The sequence below is a fragment of the Thamnophis elegans genome, chromosome 5 (assembly GCF_009769535.1).
Source record: "Thamnophis elegans isolate rThaEle1 chromosome 5, rThaEle1.pri, whole genome shotgun sequence".
Lineage (NCBI taxonomy): Eukaryota > Metazoa > Chordata > Lepidosauria > Squamata > Colubridae > Thamnophis > Thamnophis elegans.
This window is the reverse complement of record NC_045545.1, coordinates 50,044,571-50,064,738: the sequence shown is the minus strand read 5'-3', so window position 1 is coordinate 50,064,738 and position 20,168 is coordinate 50,044,571. Positions and strand designations below refer to the sequence as shown.

The following is a 20,168-nucleotide window of genomic DNA, read 5'->3' as shown; positions in this document are numbered from 1 at the left end:
GGGAAGCCAGATTCACTTAACAACTGTGTTACTAACTCAACAACTGCAGCGATTCCCTTAACAACTGTGGCAAGAAAGGTCCTAAAATGGGGCAAAACTCACTTAACAAATGTCTCACTTAGCAACAGAAATTTTGGGCTCAATTCTGGTTGTAAGTTGAGGACTACCTATACTTTGTTCTGCCTTATAAAAATGCAACCCAGCTACATGCCCATTTCAAGTATCCGTTTTATCATTATTTAATTTTGAGGCGCCATGGTTGTGGAATGAAAGCTAATCAATCATCCGTTTCCCTTGCCATACAATTACAGCAGTCAATTAGGACTTCTTGTAATGTGGAACTGGCAACAAAACAGATGCCTAATGTCTGCAGAACATTCTGTATGCCTACAACTACGTGCCAATATTGGAAGGGCAAGTATAGTTTCTGCAAAGCAGTAACACCCACATTTTGGCCACATGAGCCATTATGAGAAAGCAAAACAAACTAGGTGAACATCAAAAGGCTGTTGCTTCTACAATTGTTCTAGTTAATAAAAAGGATGTCATCTGCATAGAAAGACAGACACCTTGGAATAACTGGTCAATTGCATTTAGAGATGGCTGTCAGATATAAAACATATTTTTGTACCAAATGGATGCCATAAGAGTGTACTGAGGGAAAGGATGTTGTGACTTCATGTGAATATATAGTATGGGACATATATTTAACCTGGCTGGATTTCTGTAGTGAAGCAAACTTTGAAGGCCGTCTGGAAGCTGCAGTTAACTTAAAGTGCAGCAAATTGCCTACTAGTGATTGGCACTCACAACCGTTACTTCATTATAATGATCATGTGAGCTCTCCACTGATATCAATAGTATGTATGCAATTGCTACCAAAGACACAATAAGGGCAACCTGCTCCATCCAAAGCTGATTTGTTCAAGGCAAATGTCCCAGGAAAAACTATTGGATACCCCATTTTTGTGATGTGAAGGTGCCGAGACCAGAACACACACTACCTTTTAGTGATGGTACCAATGATGTGGAACACCCTCCACTTAGGAGTGAAATTGGCCCGATTGGTAATGGACTTCCAGAAACTAAGTTTTCCGAGAGCTTTAGGGAGTCACATTGATAAATAATAATAAAATAGATAATAAAACACACATATAACATTAAGTAAATTGTTATAACTACATTAATAGTTTTGTTAGTAATGTACTTTTCATAATTATGTAAGACACAGGAGTCCTGAAGGTAGAACTGATATTCAGTAAAAATAAACAAAATCATATTTGCACCACATTTTTAGTTCCCAACTACAGGTATTTTCAGATGGAGAACTCCCAGAACTATCAATTAAAAGGCACTGTGGAACTGTTCCAATTCCTGAAAATTCAATTGGTAAGAAAAAAGATTTAGTTGAAAGACATCAGAGAATTGCAATTCACTTGGAATCACTGTGGAAGTCCCAGGGCGAAAGAGGACTAGAAGCTCTCTTATTCATTGACAAAGAAGTCCTTTATGCCAATGATAAGATTAAAAATGACTGCTGCAGCTTTAAAATATCTGTAAACATGACGTATTTTCCCAAAGTTAGTAATATTAAAAAAAATAAATTAGATTGTTAATAAACTGCCTCATTCTGCCACAGGCCAAATGGCACTAGGAAATGATCTAAGGTAGCCATAATACATCACTGTTTGCTAAACCTTGAGAGTAATCAATTTATCCAGCAGAGCAAACTCTACTATTGAAATTGGCAACATCATATTATGTAGCATTATGTATTAGCTCAATTCACAACAGAGGTTATTATTCAAATATGCCCACGACTACCTCCCAAATGAATGTCTGAAGTGAAGCTGAAATTCTGTATCTTTTTCCAAATGTAGACTATATAGCTACTCTTCTGGTACTTCTTCAGTCAAATAAGATGGATCTGATTACAGTGAAAGTGCTGGAATGCTAAATTCCAGCAATGAAAAACCTGTCAGAAAAGAGGCAGTGCTGTCTAAAGAGGCTTGTGCAACAATTTATCTTGATGTTATGCACCCTGCGTACATCTTCAAGCACCAGTCTGCCATATGGATAAGCAGCAATTGATATAATCTCTCTGGAGCTTGTGAATATATCCAATCCAAAGAATCTGGATTCCTAAACTAGAAGATTCTCTATTTGGAAGGGTCCACTAGATGCACTGTTTCACAAACCGGATCCATAGGTAGCACAAAGGAGGAATACTTTATTATCACTCATGACCACCATTTATTTTCACGTTAAAACAACAACCAAAACTTGGATCCAGCTGCTTTGTTGAAATTTTAAAATAGTTTTATTGTAATCAGTCAATTAATTTCAATAAAATCATATTACAAATTGCAATTATGAACCTGCTCTTTTCACTGGTTCAAATATAGTTAAGGCAAAGATGGTGGCCATATTGCGCAAGAACCCTAATCTTATCTTCAAAACAGATCTAATCAGGATCTTCTTTTAGGGCTGGAATACACCTACAGAGGAACTTAGGTTTGTGCTGGATGATAAATTGTGGGAATAATTGCAGAGAAATGCTCCCACAGGATGTGCCATAGTGTACACAAAACAATGAAAGCGCATGGGAATGTGGAAAACAGGATAAATGACTCATAAAAGTAACTGGCCACAAGCAAGCTCTGGCCCTAAGTGATAACATTGTATGCTAATGAGTGTAATAAGAATAAAAGGGGGTTTCAGAGTCTGTTCTGAGCTCTCATCCCGAGGCATCTCGCTTGCGTGTCTTATTCCTCATGAGAGACCACTACACGTGGTGACCCCGATGTGATCCTGTGCCGACGGATACGTCCCTGCTAACCCTCTGCTTACCGCCTGGAATAGGCTCGGTGCACCCGACGATGTCGCTGGCGACTGACTCTAATTCGTAAGTATGGGGGGTGGAATGTTTGCAGCTCAGAAAGTGCATGCTGAAGAGCTTAGGCAATTAGGCAGGAAAAAATATTTAAGCACCCAAGACCGAAAAACTACCACGCCTTTCTCTAAACCAGAGGCTGTCAAATTGCTTGCTTATGTTTGGGCTAACTGTCCATCTTATCCGGAACATTGCTCCTTAAAAGCCGACACATGGAGGAAAAATTGGCGCAGTCCTCCACCAAGTTCCGAGGGCTCCCCCAGATGTTCTTTGTCTGTGGAAAATTGTCTATACATTGATTCAGACACATGCTGAATCCCCTCTTCAGCCGTTGTTGAATCCACCTCCTTATCAAACAGCGTCTGTTATGTTAACAACTCCTGCTCCAGACTTACGGGTTTGCCAACCCATGGCTCCTGAGGGTTTTTCCCAACCCACGTGCTGTCAGACTACTGCTGACAGCCCCTCTGGCCACGCCCAACCAGCCAGGAATTATTAGAGGAGCTTATCAAAAAGCAATAAAAGAAGGAGGTTTAGATACCTCCGATTTGCAGGATACTGAGTTGTTTCCAGTCACATACCAAAATACACAAGCAGGTATTGTTTTTGACTGGGAACCCGTGCCTCTGGTAATGATTAAAGAATTAAAAACTGCGGTAAAGGATTATGGAATTACCAGTCACTACTCCAGAGGACTTCTTAATTCTCTAGCGGGTGCCTATCAACTGCTACTGCAGGATTGGAAAGATTTGGCTCGGATGTTGCTTAATGGAACCCAGTATGTGGTGTTTGAGTCCGAGTAAAAAAGGGAATGCTTAATAGCCCTACTATGTGTCAGGCTTTTGTGGATTTTGCATTACAACCTTTCCGTAAATCTCATCCTACTTTTTTGGTTTACCATTATATGGATGACATTTTGATTGCGGCTCCTGGCCTAAAGGGTACAGTACAACTTGTGCTATCGGAGTTTGTTACATTATTGGCCACATTTGGTCTTCAAGTAGCCCCAGACAAGATTCAGACCCATGAACCTTTTTCCTACTTAGGCCATAAGGTTTTGGCCTCATACTCATCTCCAGTAGTACCCTCCATCAAAATACCTTCACCTTTGACTTTGGTTGCCTTGCAGCAAATTTTAGGCACCATAAATTTTGTAAGACCCTTATTTATGGCATTAAAGGGACCTTTAGGCCCTTCTTCTATTGCAATTCTTACTCCGGCCCAGGAGCAAGTGTTTAGTTTAATAACTGAGGCAATGATCACCCGTTGGGTGGATCGAGCTCTACCAGACCACCCACTCTCATTGGCAATTTTTGCTACTCCTCCGTTACCCACTGGAGCGCTTATACAATGCCATGACAAAAAAGTTTACGTTGTAGAATGGTTACACCTCCCTCATACCCCACGTAAGTCCATCAGTTCCCAGCCTCATTTAATGGCTCTTTTAATAAATAAGGCTCGCTTTCGAGTTAAATGCCTTATTGGTTTTGATCTTGCTGGTTTGTATGTCCCCATTTCTCTTACTGTTTGGGAACCCCCCTTGGCCACATCTGATGTCTTACAACTTTCCTTGGCCGATTGGTCGGGTTTTGTGTCTTGTCATTTACCTTCTGATCCCTGTTTTCAACTTTTCCTCAACGTTCCCCTTTCCCTGTCTACTTCCTTGGTAACCTCCCCTCTCTCAGATACGTTGACGCTTTTTATGGATGGGGGGAAAAACATATGGTTCTTGTGTGTGGCAACAGGATGGATCCTGGCACACAAAAATCACTCCGCCTCAATCCTCTGCTCAACGTGCTGAACTTGGCGCTACGATTTTGGTTTTTCAGACTTTTCCCCATTTACCCTTTAATTTGATTTTGGATAGCCTTTATGTGTATCATGTTCTTATTTCTTTGCCTAATTCCTATGTTTTTCCCTCTTTGGACGACTCTCTCTTAAGCCTTTTTCTTACCCTTCAACTCCTTTTGCAACGTCGTGTTTGTCCCTTCTTCCCCGCCCATATTCGTAGCCACTTGCCTTTTCAGGGCATGCTTCAAGAGAGCAATGCCCGGGCAGATGGAGCTGCTTCTGCAGCCTCCTCCATTTTAGTCCTTTCCCCGATTACTCCATGGGAAAGTCATGCATATTTTCATCGGAATAAAAAAGCTCTTATGAAACAATTTTCCCTTTCAGCTCAGGAGGCATCAGCTATTATTCCACAATGTCCTACCTGTAGCCTTCAAGCACATGAAGTTCCCCAAGGTGTCAACCCTCGGGGGACGCAAAGTTGTCAATTGTGGCAAATGGACGTGACTCAATATTTGCCATTTGCCCCTTGGAAATATTTACATGTTTCCATTGACGCCCATTCAGGCTTTATTATGGCCACCCCACAATGGGGTGAGGCCACCAAACATGTTATTAATCATTGCATTCGGACTTTCTGTATTCTGGGTAAACCAAGAGAGTTGAAAACTGATAATGGCCTGGCTTACACTAGTTCTGCATTTGCGGCGTTTTGCCATCGCTGATCCATTATCCATAAATTTGGTATTCCTTATAACTCCAATGGTCAAGCCATTGTGGAACGAGCTAATCAAACTTTAAAAACTGCTCTTGCAGCACACTCCAAAAATAAAGGGGAAAATAACCCCGGCTTACCTGGAATACAAAATGTTTTAAATCTTACTCTTTACACTCTCAACTTTCTTAATGTTACCGGCACCCCGGGTCTCACGGCCGCCAGCAGGCATTTTTCTGCTTCTCCCGCAGACTCTCCATGTCCACAAGTGTACTACCAACGTCTGCCGGACCCGTCCTGGAAAGGTCCTGCCTCCCTCATTACTTGGGGCTGTGGTTACGCCGCAGTTGAAGACCATGGTGAAATTATCTGGACACCTGCTCGCTGTGTTCGGCTTACATGGTGCCTGCTGACGTTCCCTCGGTGTAGTACACATGACTTGGGGGCTTGGGGTCCCAATTCTTATTTACAGGACTTGAAGAAGGTTTCACACCTTTTTAATTTAACTAATTGTTGGATTTGCTTACATATCCCAGCTGATAGCAAAGGTGGCATGGTGTTACACGCTATTCCCTTTAATGAAACTAGATGGAAACAAGCTACCTGGCCTAGAACGCAAAGTTTGCTGGACATCACATATGCTGTAGCTACCCGTGTGCAGGAACCCGCTCATTACCGTTTTTCCAGCACAGGCCGATGGAGAAATGCAACATATCTTGGCACCTACACCAATTGTGAGACTCTGATTCCGTGGAATTGGCTACTTTTGTAATGCCATTAATACAACAGCGCCAGATGGAGTCAATAAATACTGGGCTTGCAGTCAAATGCAGGCCATGGGAGAGTTTGCCAACTCCTCGAAAAAAGGAACTTATGACATACCTAATATGTGGCTCATATGTGGTAGAAAGGCTTACCGACAGACTCCACGAAATTGGCAAGGCGTATGTACGTTGGGATTGTTGGTCCCGGGTATATATGCTATGAAAGAATTACCTAGTGGAAGAATTCGAAATAAACGAGACACCTTCTCCGAATCCCCCCTGACGTTGGGAGGATCATCCTGGACTCAATTTTCTAGAGGTGTTCTCCACCAGGTGTTGTTATGAATTATAGAGATTTGCATAAGTTAAATAATTGGACTGTTGTTATGTTTAATGAAACTATTACTACTCTAAAATTAATTAATCAGGAACTGGGGGAAATACGTAGTGTAACATTGCAGAATCGTTTTGCTTTGGATATTATTTTGGCTGCAAAAGGTGGTGTTTGTGCTTTGATTCATTCACATTGTTGCATGTACATTCATGATAATCAACCTAATATTTCTGCCACAGTGGAAAAAATGGAGTCCTTGGTACGTAACAATCCCCTGCATAGTGATGGTTCTGGTACCATCGACTTATGGGGGGGCTCTGTGGTCATGGCTACCTGATGGCTCCTGGCTGAGATCACTGATTCCTGTGATAATAACCATCATTGTATTGCTGGTGTTACTTTGTTGTTGTATTCAATGCCTCCCATCCCTGCTACAAACGTGCAAAACCCTCCTTCCCTCTAATAGGGCGGATGCTCTGGCCATGGAAACCGAGGTCCATCTGAACTTAGAGAAAGTCTCCGTTGATAATATAAAAAAGGAGGAGATGTGGGAATAATTGCAGAGAAATGCTCCCACAGGATGTGCCATAGTGTACACAAAACAATGAAAGCGCATGGGAATGTGGAAAACAGGATAAATGACTCATAAAAGTAACTGGCCACAGGCAAGCTCTGGCCCTAAGTGATAACATTGTATGCTAATGAGTGTAATAAGAATAAAAGGGGGTTTCAGAGTCTGTTCTGAGCTCTCATCCCGAGACATCTTGTTTGCGTGTCTTATTCCTCATGAGAGACCACCACAATAAATTAAGCCAGGGAGCTACAGGGAGAATGGAGCACAGTAGATATATTCAGTGCATTTTGACAAAGATAATTACTCAGATAATAGTGAAAACATAGATAAAACTTTCCTTGCTATGTGGTCATCCACACATTTGCAGTTCTGGAATCTGTAATATTCATGTTCCCCCCACTAGTGCTGTTCTGCTCCAAGAGAATGCCTCAGCTATTGCTGCTAACATTCAATACCAGAGTGACTCATATGTTTAAGAATAGGACTGCTTTCTTGAATATACAGTAGTTGCTAGCCCTTAACTGATATTTCAAGTCTTGTTTGGACTGAGAGAACTAATTATTTTGTTTAAGATAATGAAGAAAATCTGACAAGTCAGATGCCACTCAAATTATTTCCTTACTGGGTTATGACACCTAAATTTGCAAATAAATGGACTTTAATTATTCTGCCCCCCTCCCCCGTGAGGAAAGAGACCCAAAAGGTGAAGAATATGAAAATCATCACAACTTTCAAATGAAATTCTTCGAAAATTTATTCTTTAAACTATCATAGGAATATTAATTATTGTGAGAAATATATGTAGATCTGTATGTTCAGTTATACTAAGCAAAATGGGAAAATACCTAGGTTATTGATCTAGAAATAGGACTCAAAAGATGCTGTACTATAAAAAGCCAAGTAGAATAACGTGATGAGCAATTTTTATGGTAGCATAATAAAATCTTGCAAGGACAGGGGGAAAATGTACAGGTAGTTCTTGACTCACAACTATTTGCTTAGCAACTATTCAAAGTTACAACCACACTCCAAAAATGACAACCACTGCATCATCGCCATGGTAACAGCATCAAAATTCAGATGCTTGGGACGCATTATGTATTTATAATGGTTGCAGCATTGCATGGTCACAAGTGATTTGCAACCTTCCCAGCTGGCTTTTGACAAGCAAAATCATTAGGGGAAACCAGATTCACCTAATAACTGCGTAATTCAATTAACGACTGTAGTAATTCACTTAACAAATTTGGATGGGGATCATAAAATCAATCACCTAACAACCACCTTGCTTAGCTATGGAAATCATTTTGAAAAATTGCTGAAATCTCATGAGATAATTAAATCTTATGAGATAGTTAAATCTTATAACATGTTGACACTTTTGGCCTTCTAGCATTTTGCTGTTCTCACTAAAATCTTAGTTGACTTAATGACGATTTGCAAAAACTTTCAGTTGTAGTAGTCCACACATTTAAAAAATGAGACTGTCAGTTACTGGTCTAGTAGTTTCTAGCAAGTAGTAGCAATTCCATGAACTCATTAAAAGAAACAAAAAATAGAAAAAAGCATAACTGTAGAAACTGTATCAAGAACAAATACTACCAGTTACACAAGCAAGTTCCTCATTCAAACCCACATCATCTTCAATGTTCAAAATGTTATATAAAGCTAAACTATTTGGTATTTCTGAAGCATAAAGTAATAAGTAGTCAAGGTAATTTATGCTCCAGTCAGATGTTTATGGAGAACAGAAAAGAGTTGTAACTAATGTACATTAGTACATTAATGTAGATAAAGGCTAAAAATTGTGTGGAGGAGAAATTGAAACATGCTTATAATCAACAGTATGATCTCTAGCACCATCCAATATATTGAGCCAAATAGAGATAAAGAGCCAGAGCACATGGGTTTTCTGTGCTGGTGGGAATTCAGCTGCTCTTCTGATTAAGCACTCTCTGAAAGAACTGAGAAGAATGTAAGAGACAAAGCTGGAAAATACAGTTGTCTTGATCTATTTTTTTTCTCTATGTGTTGATTATACTTTTGAAGGAGCGGGGACTGCAACCAGCCCTTCATTCATTTTCCAAATTGTATTTTCTCTCTAATAATCAATGATGCTATTTTTGCTTATGCATGCTGACAGTTGAAGCTGAATCGACTTATGATATGAAAAGATGTGACTTTCATAGCAAATATTAATATCTTCCAGAAGAGTCCAGATGAAAGCACCAAACAGTTGATGATGAAATCAAAACTGGAACCATACATTTGAGAAATTCAGATCAGTCCAGTAAATCCAACAGTTCAGAGTCATATTAGACCCTGCTAACTACTTAAGATACTTAATAGAATCTGAAAGGAATGTGAAGTACTCTGGGTCACCCAGGTGGGGCAATATATAATACACTACCTGAATACCCATGCTCCGCTACAAAACTATGTGATTGGGCTTGATAAATCGACACTTACAGCTTGAAAATTAATAAGTAGTTACCATAGATCTCTCCTCTCCCCTTCTCTCCCTCAGTCTTGCCCCACAGAAACCTCCCCTCTCTTATCACATTCTCTCTCTTAGGTTTGCTCAATGAAGCCCCACCTATCTTATCAACTTGTCTCTCTTAGGCTCCTTTCCAAACTCCCAGCCAGCAGGCCAGACGAGTCAGGCGCTGGTCACGTCCATATCCAAGTTTTCAGGTTCGGAGGGTGAGTAGAACGTCTAACTCCTTAGCATCAAAGTGTGTTAATAATAATATAATAAATACTAATGTTCTAATGGTCATTTCAAAAAATCCTTTGTTACCAAGCACCTAGAAGCCAAGAGGAATATACATGCCAAATTTCAGGTTAGTAGGATTTATAGTTCTGGAGATTTCATGATTCCTACGTGAGTGCTTTGCTCTGTATTACTTGGAGTTCTCAAATTCCAGCAAATGCCTCAAATTACACAAAGCTATTTCTCCACTGATAAGTACTACATGAAAAAAAACTATTTTTCTTGGAATGCTATGTATGATTGCTTAGCTGTATCAGAGCAACAGAATGTGAGTTGAATTATATGTTCCTCACATTATCTATTCATAAAAGAATCTGAAATACCATTTGTAGTAGAATAGCTGCAAAAGTGAGATACTTAAATACATTTATAAACAAGTTGAAAAGTTGTATGTAGGCAATGGTCTTCCAAAAATTCAATTATTGAGCTTCAATGGAAGACAATAGCATATACTGAGGATTTGAGCACATTTGGTACCTAGAGTACAGCATTACATACACCATTTTGGCACAAAAGTTTGTTTATATATGTATGTATGTATGTATGCATGCATGTATGTATGTATGTATGTGTATGTATGTATGTATATATATATATATATATATATATATATATATATATATATATATATATATATATATATATATATATATACACACACACACACACACACACACACACATATACACACACACACACACACAATTGAAGCAAAGATACTGATTATCTTCCTCTATTTTTGGGAGGGAGGGCATTTCATGCATTGCAATGGTTCCACCACAAAAGCGCGTAGGACAAAATCGCACTCGACAAAAGCGCGCTGTGACGTCATCACAGCGCGACGAAAAAGTTCGAAAAATGTAAAAATAAAGCAAAAACCTTACCCTAAGCCCCCCAAACCTAACCCTAAACCTAACCCTAAACCTAACCCTTAACCTAACCCTAAACCTAACCCTAAACCTAACCGTTAAAGTAACGAAAAACCTAACGCTAACCCTTAACCTAACCCTAACGCTAACGCTCTAAAGCTAACCCTAACCCTTAACCTAACCCTAACCCTAACCCTAAACCTAACCCTTACCTTTATGTGAATCGGCTTGCTTTAATTTAATTTTTATTAATTTTTATTTGAATTTTTCGATCTTTTTCGTCGCGCTGTGATGACGCCAAAGGCGCGATTTTGTCGATTGCGCTTTTGTCGTCCGCGCTTTTGACGGGTCACGCATTGCAATAGCTCTTCCACTTGGGACCGGACTTTTTTTAATGGGCAGTGCCAAAATTCTGCATAAGTTATGTGAAAGTGAAATTTTCACATAATACTCACATCAAGTGAATATTTTTTAATACTGATTATATAAACCTATATTAGTGAAAATGTTATGTTGTATTCTTTGTGTAGATTATTAAATGATACTAATATTTTGATCCTTATGAGCTTTATACTTATTCACATAAATAACATCTTCTAAATTAAAAATTATTCAACATCAATTAACTTTTTTTAACACGAAAATTTCTAATTTAACTGGTTGCAACATCATGCACACAAAGCTACCTACAGCTTTAGAAATAGGGTGTTTCAAGACAGAGAGAGAGCTCTATGACCAGAGGGAGAATTCCTGTGACAAAACAACTTAATATTACAGTTTCAATTTCAGCATAAAGATGAGTTGTGAATCAATATGAATTTGATAACAGAATAATTGGCATTATCTTGCATATTGTATTCAATGCCATAGCTATTGTTATCTGCCAGATGGACATAAGTTGTCAGTGTACTTTAATGTGTTCCTAGATTTCAGGAAATGAAGAGATATTCTCTAAAGCTGAAGCTGAATCTCCAAGATGGGGAAACTCAGATTGTGATGGAGCTGTATGTTGCATACTGACATGCTTGCCTAATAGATAGACAGAAGATATCATGTGGTCATCTAAATAGACAGAAAGTGCTAGATTCATGTTAGCAGTTGTGATATACATTGGTACTATTGATGTGAAGAATGTAATTGTGAAGTCCTAGAAGGGTTCATAAAGTTGGATAGATTTCAGGGGGTCTGTGAATTTAGATGGGAATAATTATAATTTAATTTTCATGAACTGCAATCTTAAATTTAGTTTGTCTTGTTAATGATTTAAATGGATGAATAAAGTACATGTTAGTACATTAAAGGTAAAGTTTCCCCTTGCACATATGTGCTAGTCGTTCCCGACTCTAGGGGGTGGTGCTCATCTCCGTCTCAAAGCCGAAGAGCCAACGCTGTCTGAAGAAGTCTCCATGGTCATGTGGCTACCATGACTAAACACCAAAGGCGCACAGAACACTGTTACCTTCCCACCAAAGATGGCTCCTGTTTTTCTACTTGCTTTTTTTTTAACATGGTTTTGAATTGCTAGGTTGGCAGAAGTTGTGACAAATAATGGGAGCACACTCTATTACACGGTGCTAGGGATTTGAACCGCCGAACTTTCTGATTGACAAGCTCAGCGTCTTAGCCAGTGAGCCACCGCGTCCCTTATGTTACTACATTACATATCTGCTATTAATATTTGATTGTATTTGACTATTATTCGTTTCTTTGTTAATGCAACCTATAGTTATATATTTTATTTTTTGCATTGAAATACATTTTTTGAGGAGTTTATAGGTTTTACCAAACCCTCAAAGAGACACAACAGCACAAAAAGGATAGGAACGAAGTCACAGATATTAAAAAGTTTTAAATCAATCCTTTAAGATAAGGTGGTTCTCTCAACACCACTGGTTTCATGTGCAAGGCCAGTTAAAAAGATGAAACTCAGGACTTTATGTCCTGCTTGTGGGGCTTCCATAGTTAGCTACTGCAACAACATAACATTACATTAAATTGGCCTTTCATACAATCCAGTATGATTCCTTTAATGTTTTTATTCATCAAAATCCCTTTCCAATTGAGGTTAGATAAATGTTGACCCAACTCTCTTCCTATGATAAGTGGGATTACATCTGATACACATAAGGTGTTGTTCTGTAATAGATCTAACTGAATAAAAGCCATCACTGCAATAATTTTTCTCCTTATTTCTCTCTCTTTAGTCTCCATTTTCCTAGCCATATTTGTAAGTTACAGATGAAGTCGCTTTCTTCCATAAGCAGTATTTTCTCTCTCTTCTCTGATCTGCAACCGCCACTCCATCCACCTTGAAAATCTTCCCTCTAAATCCCCCCCGCCCTTTTGGAAGCAAATGCCAACTCCTTAGAGCCTTATTTAGCCTTGTTTTTCCCTTTGGGGAAAAGGGAGATACAAACAAAGGCAGTTCTCAACTGCTACAGCTGAAAGTCCATTTAAAATCACTGATCCAGAATTATCTAAAAATGAAAGTAAAGGATGAGTAAAGCCAGCTGTCCCAGAGACGACTGCAAACAGATGTCTTTAAGCAGCTTTTTCTTCTGGCAGCCTTCTGGGAGAAGACTTCAGGAACATATAGCCTTTCTAAATATTATTAGTGCTGGGGTAGCAATCTGGGCTTTTGGATACATTTTTGTCCCTCATTTGTGCATACATTTTAATTTCTGTTGTACAAAGTGTTTAGCACAAAATACAATATCTGATTGCAGTAATATAGTTCATTAAATTAAATTAAGCCTTGTGGTATTTATCCAATCTGGAAACACAGAACAGTTATTTGAAATATTTTATCTGGATCCTTGGCAATAGGAGAACACCAAACATAGAAACATGGCTTGCAAAACTAATACCCCCAAAATTTATTGCATTGGCCTTTGTTTTTTTTTCTTTTGAATGCAAACATAAATAACCATGACTAGTCGGAGACAAAACTCACTCACATCAGTCTACAATTCAATATAGTACCTGACATTCTTTGCTGCTCCTGTGAAAAGTCAATGCCTTCGCCAATGGAACTCATAATTTTCTCGATCTGAAAAATATATTAAACATTAGTAAACATTTTTTCACAAAAAAATGTAACTGGAGTAGAGAAAATTTTAATTGCAAAAGAAAAGTCATTTGTTCAAGAGAAACTGTTTTATGTCATCTTCAAAAATAATGTTATGTCTTTCCAAACTAACTACTAAATTCCCATTTATGATTTGGTTAAAAACATGAATGGAATAATCATTTTGAATGTTCAAAATATATAATCCTTCTTCTACTTACAAAGAACACACTATTACAGCTAAGGAGAGATTTCAAGGCACAGATCCCAATACCAAGTTGCTTCAACTAAAAGCTTGAAAAAGCATTAACATAAATTGTAACAAATGTACAAAAAGTAGCAGAGTTGTTGGAAGTTGAGCAGCAAAGAAATGAAATAATAAGTGAAAGTAAAATTTAAAAATGAGCATATTGGGGAATATTTCAATAATCAAGAGAAAGACCATTCGAGTCAGATTGAATAAACTGCGGGATCATCTAGAAGTTTCCAACCATTAAGTACTCAAAAAAAAAAAAAAAAAAGGGAAACAGTAGTTAGAATGGTTTTTAAATAAGACTATTAAAAAATTAGGAAAGTACTTTCACAGGTAGTCTTGAAAGCCAAGGACCTCCCACGGAATCTAATGTAAACCAATAAAAGAATTGTACCACATCAATTGCATGCTCAGAAATTTTCAAATATTCTCTGTTTGGTTAAAATACAATATTGTACCTGCCATTGTAAGGATGGTATAAAGTGCAAATTAGGGGAAAGAAATAAAAATAATACACAAGATTGCAATATATAATTGTTTAATTTGTCAAGTTAAGGTGCACTTTAATAACAGTAGAAACTAGAGGTTTGTTTCTTTGATGCAAAAAGCTATATGGAAAAGGAAAACTACATTTGGAAATACACCTTCCGGATAAGGCTTGAGATTAAATTGGAATTATTTCTAATAATCACAGTCCTACGGACCTCAAACCTTTTTTCTTTCAAACCTGCCCCTTTCATCTCAAAATGTAGCTTCTAAGCATTTTGGGACAGAGCCACTATGTCTTTTACTTATCTCTCTTTCTCTCTCTCTCTCAACTTGATTCTACAAAGCAACAATACTAAGCACAAAATCAGAATTAAGTGGATCTCGCAGAGGTTTAGAAAAAAGCTTGATTCCTACCACATGAAATGCTGCAAGCATCTAATGTCACGGAACCCTCATAACTAGTGAAGAAAACACACCAACACAAAGAAAGCACAAATTAATTGCACAACTAAGCAACCGTAGCACCAGACTGGTTCGCAGCAGAACAAAGCTTTGCGAGTTTCTTACATTGTAGAAAGACTGAACTTCGGAGTCATCAGGCACTTGCTCCTGAAACTGCTGGGAAAGAGCAAAACATGTTTTCCAAAGAATTCAATCAAATTAAATATAATTCTATTTAAGAGAAAAAAATAAAACAAGGGGCAAGAAGAGTTTTCCATAATTTCACATTAAAAAAAAAGTTTTATTTGCTTCATTCCAAGCACTTTCCTGATCTTAAATCCTCATTCTTCTGGCTTAGACATAATTTGAATGTCACAGTTGGCTGACTTCACATTCATCTATTCAACAGCATAGTTTACACATTATACCAAACCAACCCACACCATATTATATTTTAACAAGATGCAATTACATTTATCCACATTGCCATGGTTTACCTTACAAAGTAGAGTATGCAACTATGGCAGTACAGTAATAGAAATAGATTGCAAAAGATAAAGACATTTCTTTCTCAGCTTGATGGTAACAAATGTAATCTGAGTTCTAGTTTCTACCAGAATTGAAGACTTGCTTCGTGGACAGAGTGAGAAACTTTGATGACAGCTTATCAGGAGGTCTTTTGTGGACTCTATATGGTGTTTATACAGATGTAAATAAATTTACATACATGGACTTCCTCATGAGTCTAGAATTTATCCTCATTCTCTTATTCTCACTTTCTGCACAAATATATTTGCTGGCCTACATGTATACTGTATTCTGTCAAATTTCATAGTTTTAACTTAAAAGTACAATGATACTTGTACTTTCTGATAGCTGATATTGAGATTTGGATCCAAAATTTGTGAACTGATTTATTAATCAAACTAGAATTTCTTTCTTTTGTCTCTTTATTGAAGCTTGAAATACTGATTTTGTACAGTCTTCCCAAATCTCATGCATTCCAAAACTGTTGGGCTTTAATTGCCCAGTCAGCCTTACTAAAATAGTGTCAAGATTACAAATTGAGGTAGACCGGATAGAAAATATAAAGCCTTTTTTTAACTCATGCCAAATACATTTGGAAGCAAGACAAATGTCTATGTAGATTCGAAGTCATCCAGGTCGTGGATGTCCCAAAAATGCTTTTTCAAAAGGTAACTGGACTTCTTTTGTTTTCTTCCCTTGATGTTTTAGCTTCTCATCCAAGATCCTCATCCTCATCTTTGGAACTTTCAGCAGTTCCAAGAAGGTTCCACATCCCTTTGTACTCTTCAAAAGACTCTGAGGGCACAGATAAGCTCCCAAGTGGCCTCAATGACTCTCAGAGAGAGTGCTAATGACCAGATGACTGCAAGGAATATTAATCCTTCCATTCTCCACCATTCAGTCAAAACTGAAGAAGCTTCTTGGATAAGAAGCAAAACATCTTCAAGGGAAAAAACAAAGAAACCCAAGTTGCCTTTTGAGAAAGCAGCTTTGGGACAAGCAAGCATTTTTCTTATGCAAACTATATTAATTACATGTTAATAGTTCAAATGAGAGTTATTAAAATTTTAACCTTCCATTAAAGACATATTTTACTTCATTTTTAAATTACATAAAAATATTATAATGTTGTAAAGCACTTGAAAATGACAAGGCAGTAAAACTATGTTTAAATAAATACTCTCAGTTTAAGTAGCACAATAATAGTAGTAACTGAAAGAGGCAAAATAAGATTATCGTAACTGAAAAACCTTGTGAAACCTCAAAATGTTGTGGAACCCCATTTCTTTAGTCCGTAGCCAACTTGAGACATTTTTTTAAATAATTCATTCTGATGTCTCTGACATTCATCATTCTTAAGGGCATTTCAAGGAGGCAGGCAAAGAAAGGCATAGATTTACAAACATTAGGTAAGCTTAAGGCCTTTTTATGCAGAGACGTTTTTAGCTGATTTTAAAGGTCCAAGTAAATAGTTCATTTTGGTAAAAGTAACAGCTCTGATCTTCTGTCTATTTGATAAATCCTATTATGTATCCTGAACATGCAAGCTCTGCAGCATTTAAATCTAAAAAAAATCCATTGATTTACAACAGCTGTGCTCTTCCTTTTGTTGAAATATGGCCACTTGCCAAAAGGCTTCATTCAACACCATCACCCGCCCATCCACAGAAAAAAAGAAAGAAAGAAAATGAAGAAGCTTGATACTCTCTTTGCTGGAAAATAATCTGCCATATTAGTTAATATATTTTGGAATTTTTTTTCTATTTTATTTCCCTCATTAAATAGTTACCAGTCCTTCTTAATTTGTTTCAGAGGTGTTTTTGGACTAGAACATATACTGATGAACTTCTATGAAGTAAAAAGCATAGCATTTCCTCTTTCAGCAGGTTAATTTAATTTTGATGTAATAATTGGAAAAGCAAAAAAGCAACATTCCTCCTGTTTGTTGTTTCAACCAAAACTCAAATGGGCCCTCTTCCGGTCAATGAACTTCCATTAACACCTAAAGTTAAAAGGTAACTATCCCCTTAACACACAAGCTATATACTTACAAGAAAACTCCTTCCTTGTAAGTACATATACAGCATTTTAAAAATTTGCAACAGGCCTGAGATGTGACACAGAACCCATGGTCCCTGATCACTAGCAATCCAATTAACAATATATGATATTTATCCAGCTATCATTTTCAATCTATTATCATGCCATAAGAACAAGGAACAGAACTCTGTGCCAACTATGATAACACTCTCTCTCTCGGTATATGTTTGTGTGCATCCTTGTGGGTACATGTGTGTGTGAGAGAGAAAACTGTCAAGATGTAAACAATACATAGTATCAATCTGTGGACAGGATACTTCCCAATCAATACCAACTGGCCTTGGCCTTGAATGAAGGAGGCACACCTGCCCACTCTCAATTCTCTGAGCCAATCCAGAAGAATATTATGGTCAATGCTATCAAAAACAATTGAGAGGTAAAGTAGGGCAAGGATAGATGTACTTATCCCAATCCTGCCCAAACACTAGAATATAAATTGAGAGCAAATTCCATTCCTCGCTAGCACTGATGATATTATCTAGTTTGGGTAATGAAGTGTCTGCAAGAAAACCACCAAGCTCAGAGACCACAAATGACCCCTCACTCTTTTGGCCAATTTAATTTAGTAGTTCTCATATCTATGGGCCTTGTTTAAGCATTACTGAAAAAGTTACAAAAAATTGTATTACATATGTGCATAAGGAATATATAAGAACTATGTTCTGTATAGATCAGTGGTGGGATTCAAATTTTTTTTTACTACCGGTTCTGTGGGAGTGGCTTGGTGGGCGTGGCAGGAGGAGGATACTGTAAAATCTCATTCCCACCCCACTCCAGAGGAAGGTTACTGCAAAATCTCCATTCTGTGCAGTGTGTTCAAATCAGGGAAATGGTTTCTAGGAAAATCAGAATTATTTTAGGAAAGGCAGAATTATTCATCTGAAGAATAAGACAAAAATATTTAAAGAACCATACTTTATCTCTATATTAACTAAAAAAAACCAACACCCCAATAGTCAACGTAATTGCTTTGAGGGATATTTAATATAGGACATAAAAGGAACAGTTTTCTTAAAGGAGGTGTTTTCCCTATTCTACCATGAGATGGCAATGTTTAAAATTTATTATAGTAAAGCCATTGTCGGTTGATCTATAGAAGAAAAACAATGAATATATTTTGTCTTTTTAAGGAACTTTCTATTTATTTTATTGATCACAGCTATTGGCATCAATCAATCAATACAATAGATTAGATTTCTACTTTATATTCTACAAATGATTTCTGCTTTATATTCAATTGTATTACAAGACTAATAAAAATTCTAAAAACTATTATCAGAAAATTTGATAAAAAACATAATGATCTGTGTAATAGCTGAAATTGATAAAGAGCTAATATTAAAGAAAAGATTGTACTTTCACTAGCTAAATGATATGGTATAATATGTCAGGTGTATTTATCTACTTTTAAGAACTGCTAAGAAGCAGATAATTTTTACTATGTCCTGATACATAAAACCATAGAATTCAAAGAGGGTGTGCTTTCTTTTTCACATGACTGTATTTAAAAGGAATCTAAGAATTCAGAGTTAAAATAAGTGCAATGGATTCACTGGCTTTAAATGTACTGTAGAGTTTTCTCTATCAAATAAATGAAACTTAAAACATCTGTCTGTCTGTCTGTCTGTCTGTCTGTCTGTCTGTCTGTCTATCTATCTATCTATCTATCTATCTATCTATCTATCTATCTATCTATCTATCTATCCATCCATCCAATATAGATATTCACAATGCCATCCTATACATATTCATAAAGTCCTCTAAATTCAGAAGAATTTTTGAAATTATTTCTCCTCAAGATATTGTTATCAATTTCACAAGTTGTATCATTGTATCTTCCGTGCCCTAAAATTAATGACGTATATTATCTGAAAAAAAATTCCTGCTGTTCTACGAGAGGAAATCTAATTATTTCAACAAGAAGCTCATCTTTAACTGCAATCATCCTTCCTTTTTGTCAGGGTTCCATGAAATTTACCATTGGAAATATCTGTTTTCAATGACAAAAGACTCCACACTGAACGATTATCTAATTTCAACTAAAATCACAGAGATATATTCCAGAATAGGGTGATTGAGGATACCAGTTTGTACAATTTCTGAAATCTGCAATAGTATACTTAAGATTTGAGAAATTATCTGACAAACCACACTCTAGTTCAGCGATGGTGAACCATTTTTGGCTCGCGTGCCATAAATGGGGGGAACACAGGGGGGTCGTGTGCAGGCGTGCTGCACCCATAATGCAATGCGCAACCCACCAGTGCACATGCACGCACTACAGGCGTCCCCCCATTTTTTGCATGCTTTTTTCACCCTCCCCAGACTCCAGAGGCTTTATAGGAGACTGGGGCAGTCAAAAACAGCCTCCCCGCCCCCCCCTGGACACCCTCCGGAGGCTTCAGGGACCTTCAGGAGGCTTCCCTGAAGCCTTCGGAGCAGTCAAAACGACCCTCCGAGCAAACCATAAGTGACTTCTGGTTTGCTCAGAGGGTCGTTTTAAGCGCTCTGAAAGCTTCAGGGACCTTCAGGAGGCTTACCTGAAGCCTCCGAAGCAGTCAAAACGACCCTCCGAGAAAA

General features: G+C 37.6%; 1 protein-coding gene across 5 annotated transcripts in view; it reads right to left on the bottom strand.

Moving 5' to 3' along the window:
• ANKS1A (ankyrin repeat and sterile alpha motif domain containing 1A) overlaps positions 1-20,168 on the bottom strand; it is a 137,522-nt gene that overhangs the window by 30,983 nt on the left and 86,371 nt on the right. For 2 of the 5 annotated variants that reach the window (XM_032218726.1, XM_032218724.1), the window contains exons 15-16: positions 15,087-15,137; positions 13,693-13,759 (exon numbers count right to left, since the gene is read on the bottom strand). In XM_032218726.1, the coding sequence (XP_032074617.1) occupies positions 13,693-13,759; positions 15,087-15,137 (118 nt within the window). The remainder of the gene's footprint in view (positions 1-13,692; positions 13,760-15,086; positions 15,138-20,168) is intronic. The other 3 variants (XM_032218727.1, XM_032218728.1, XM_032218725.1) reach the window with 2 other exon arrangements.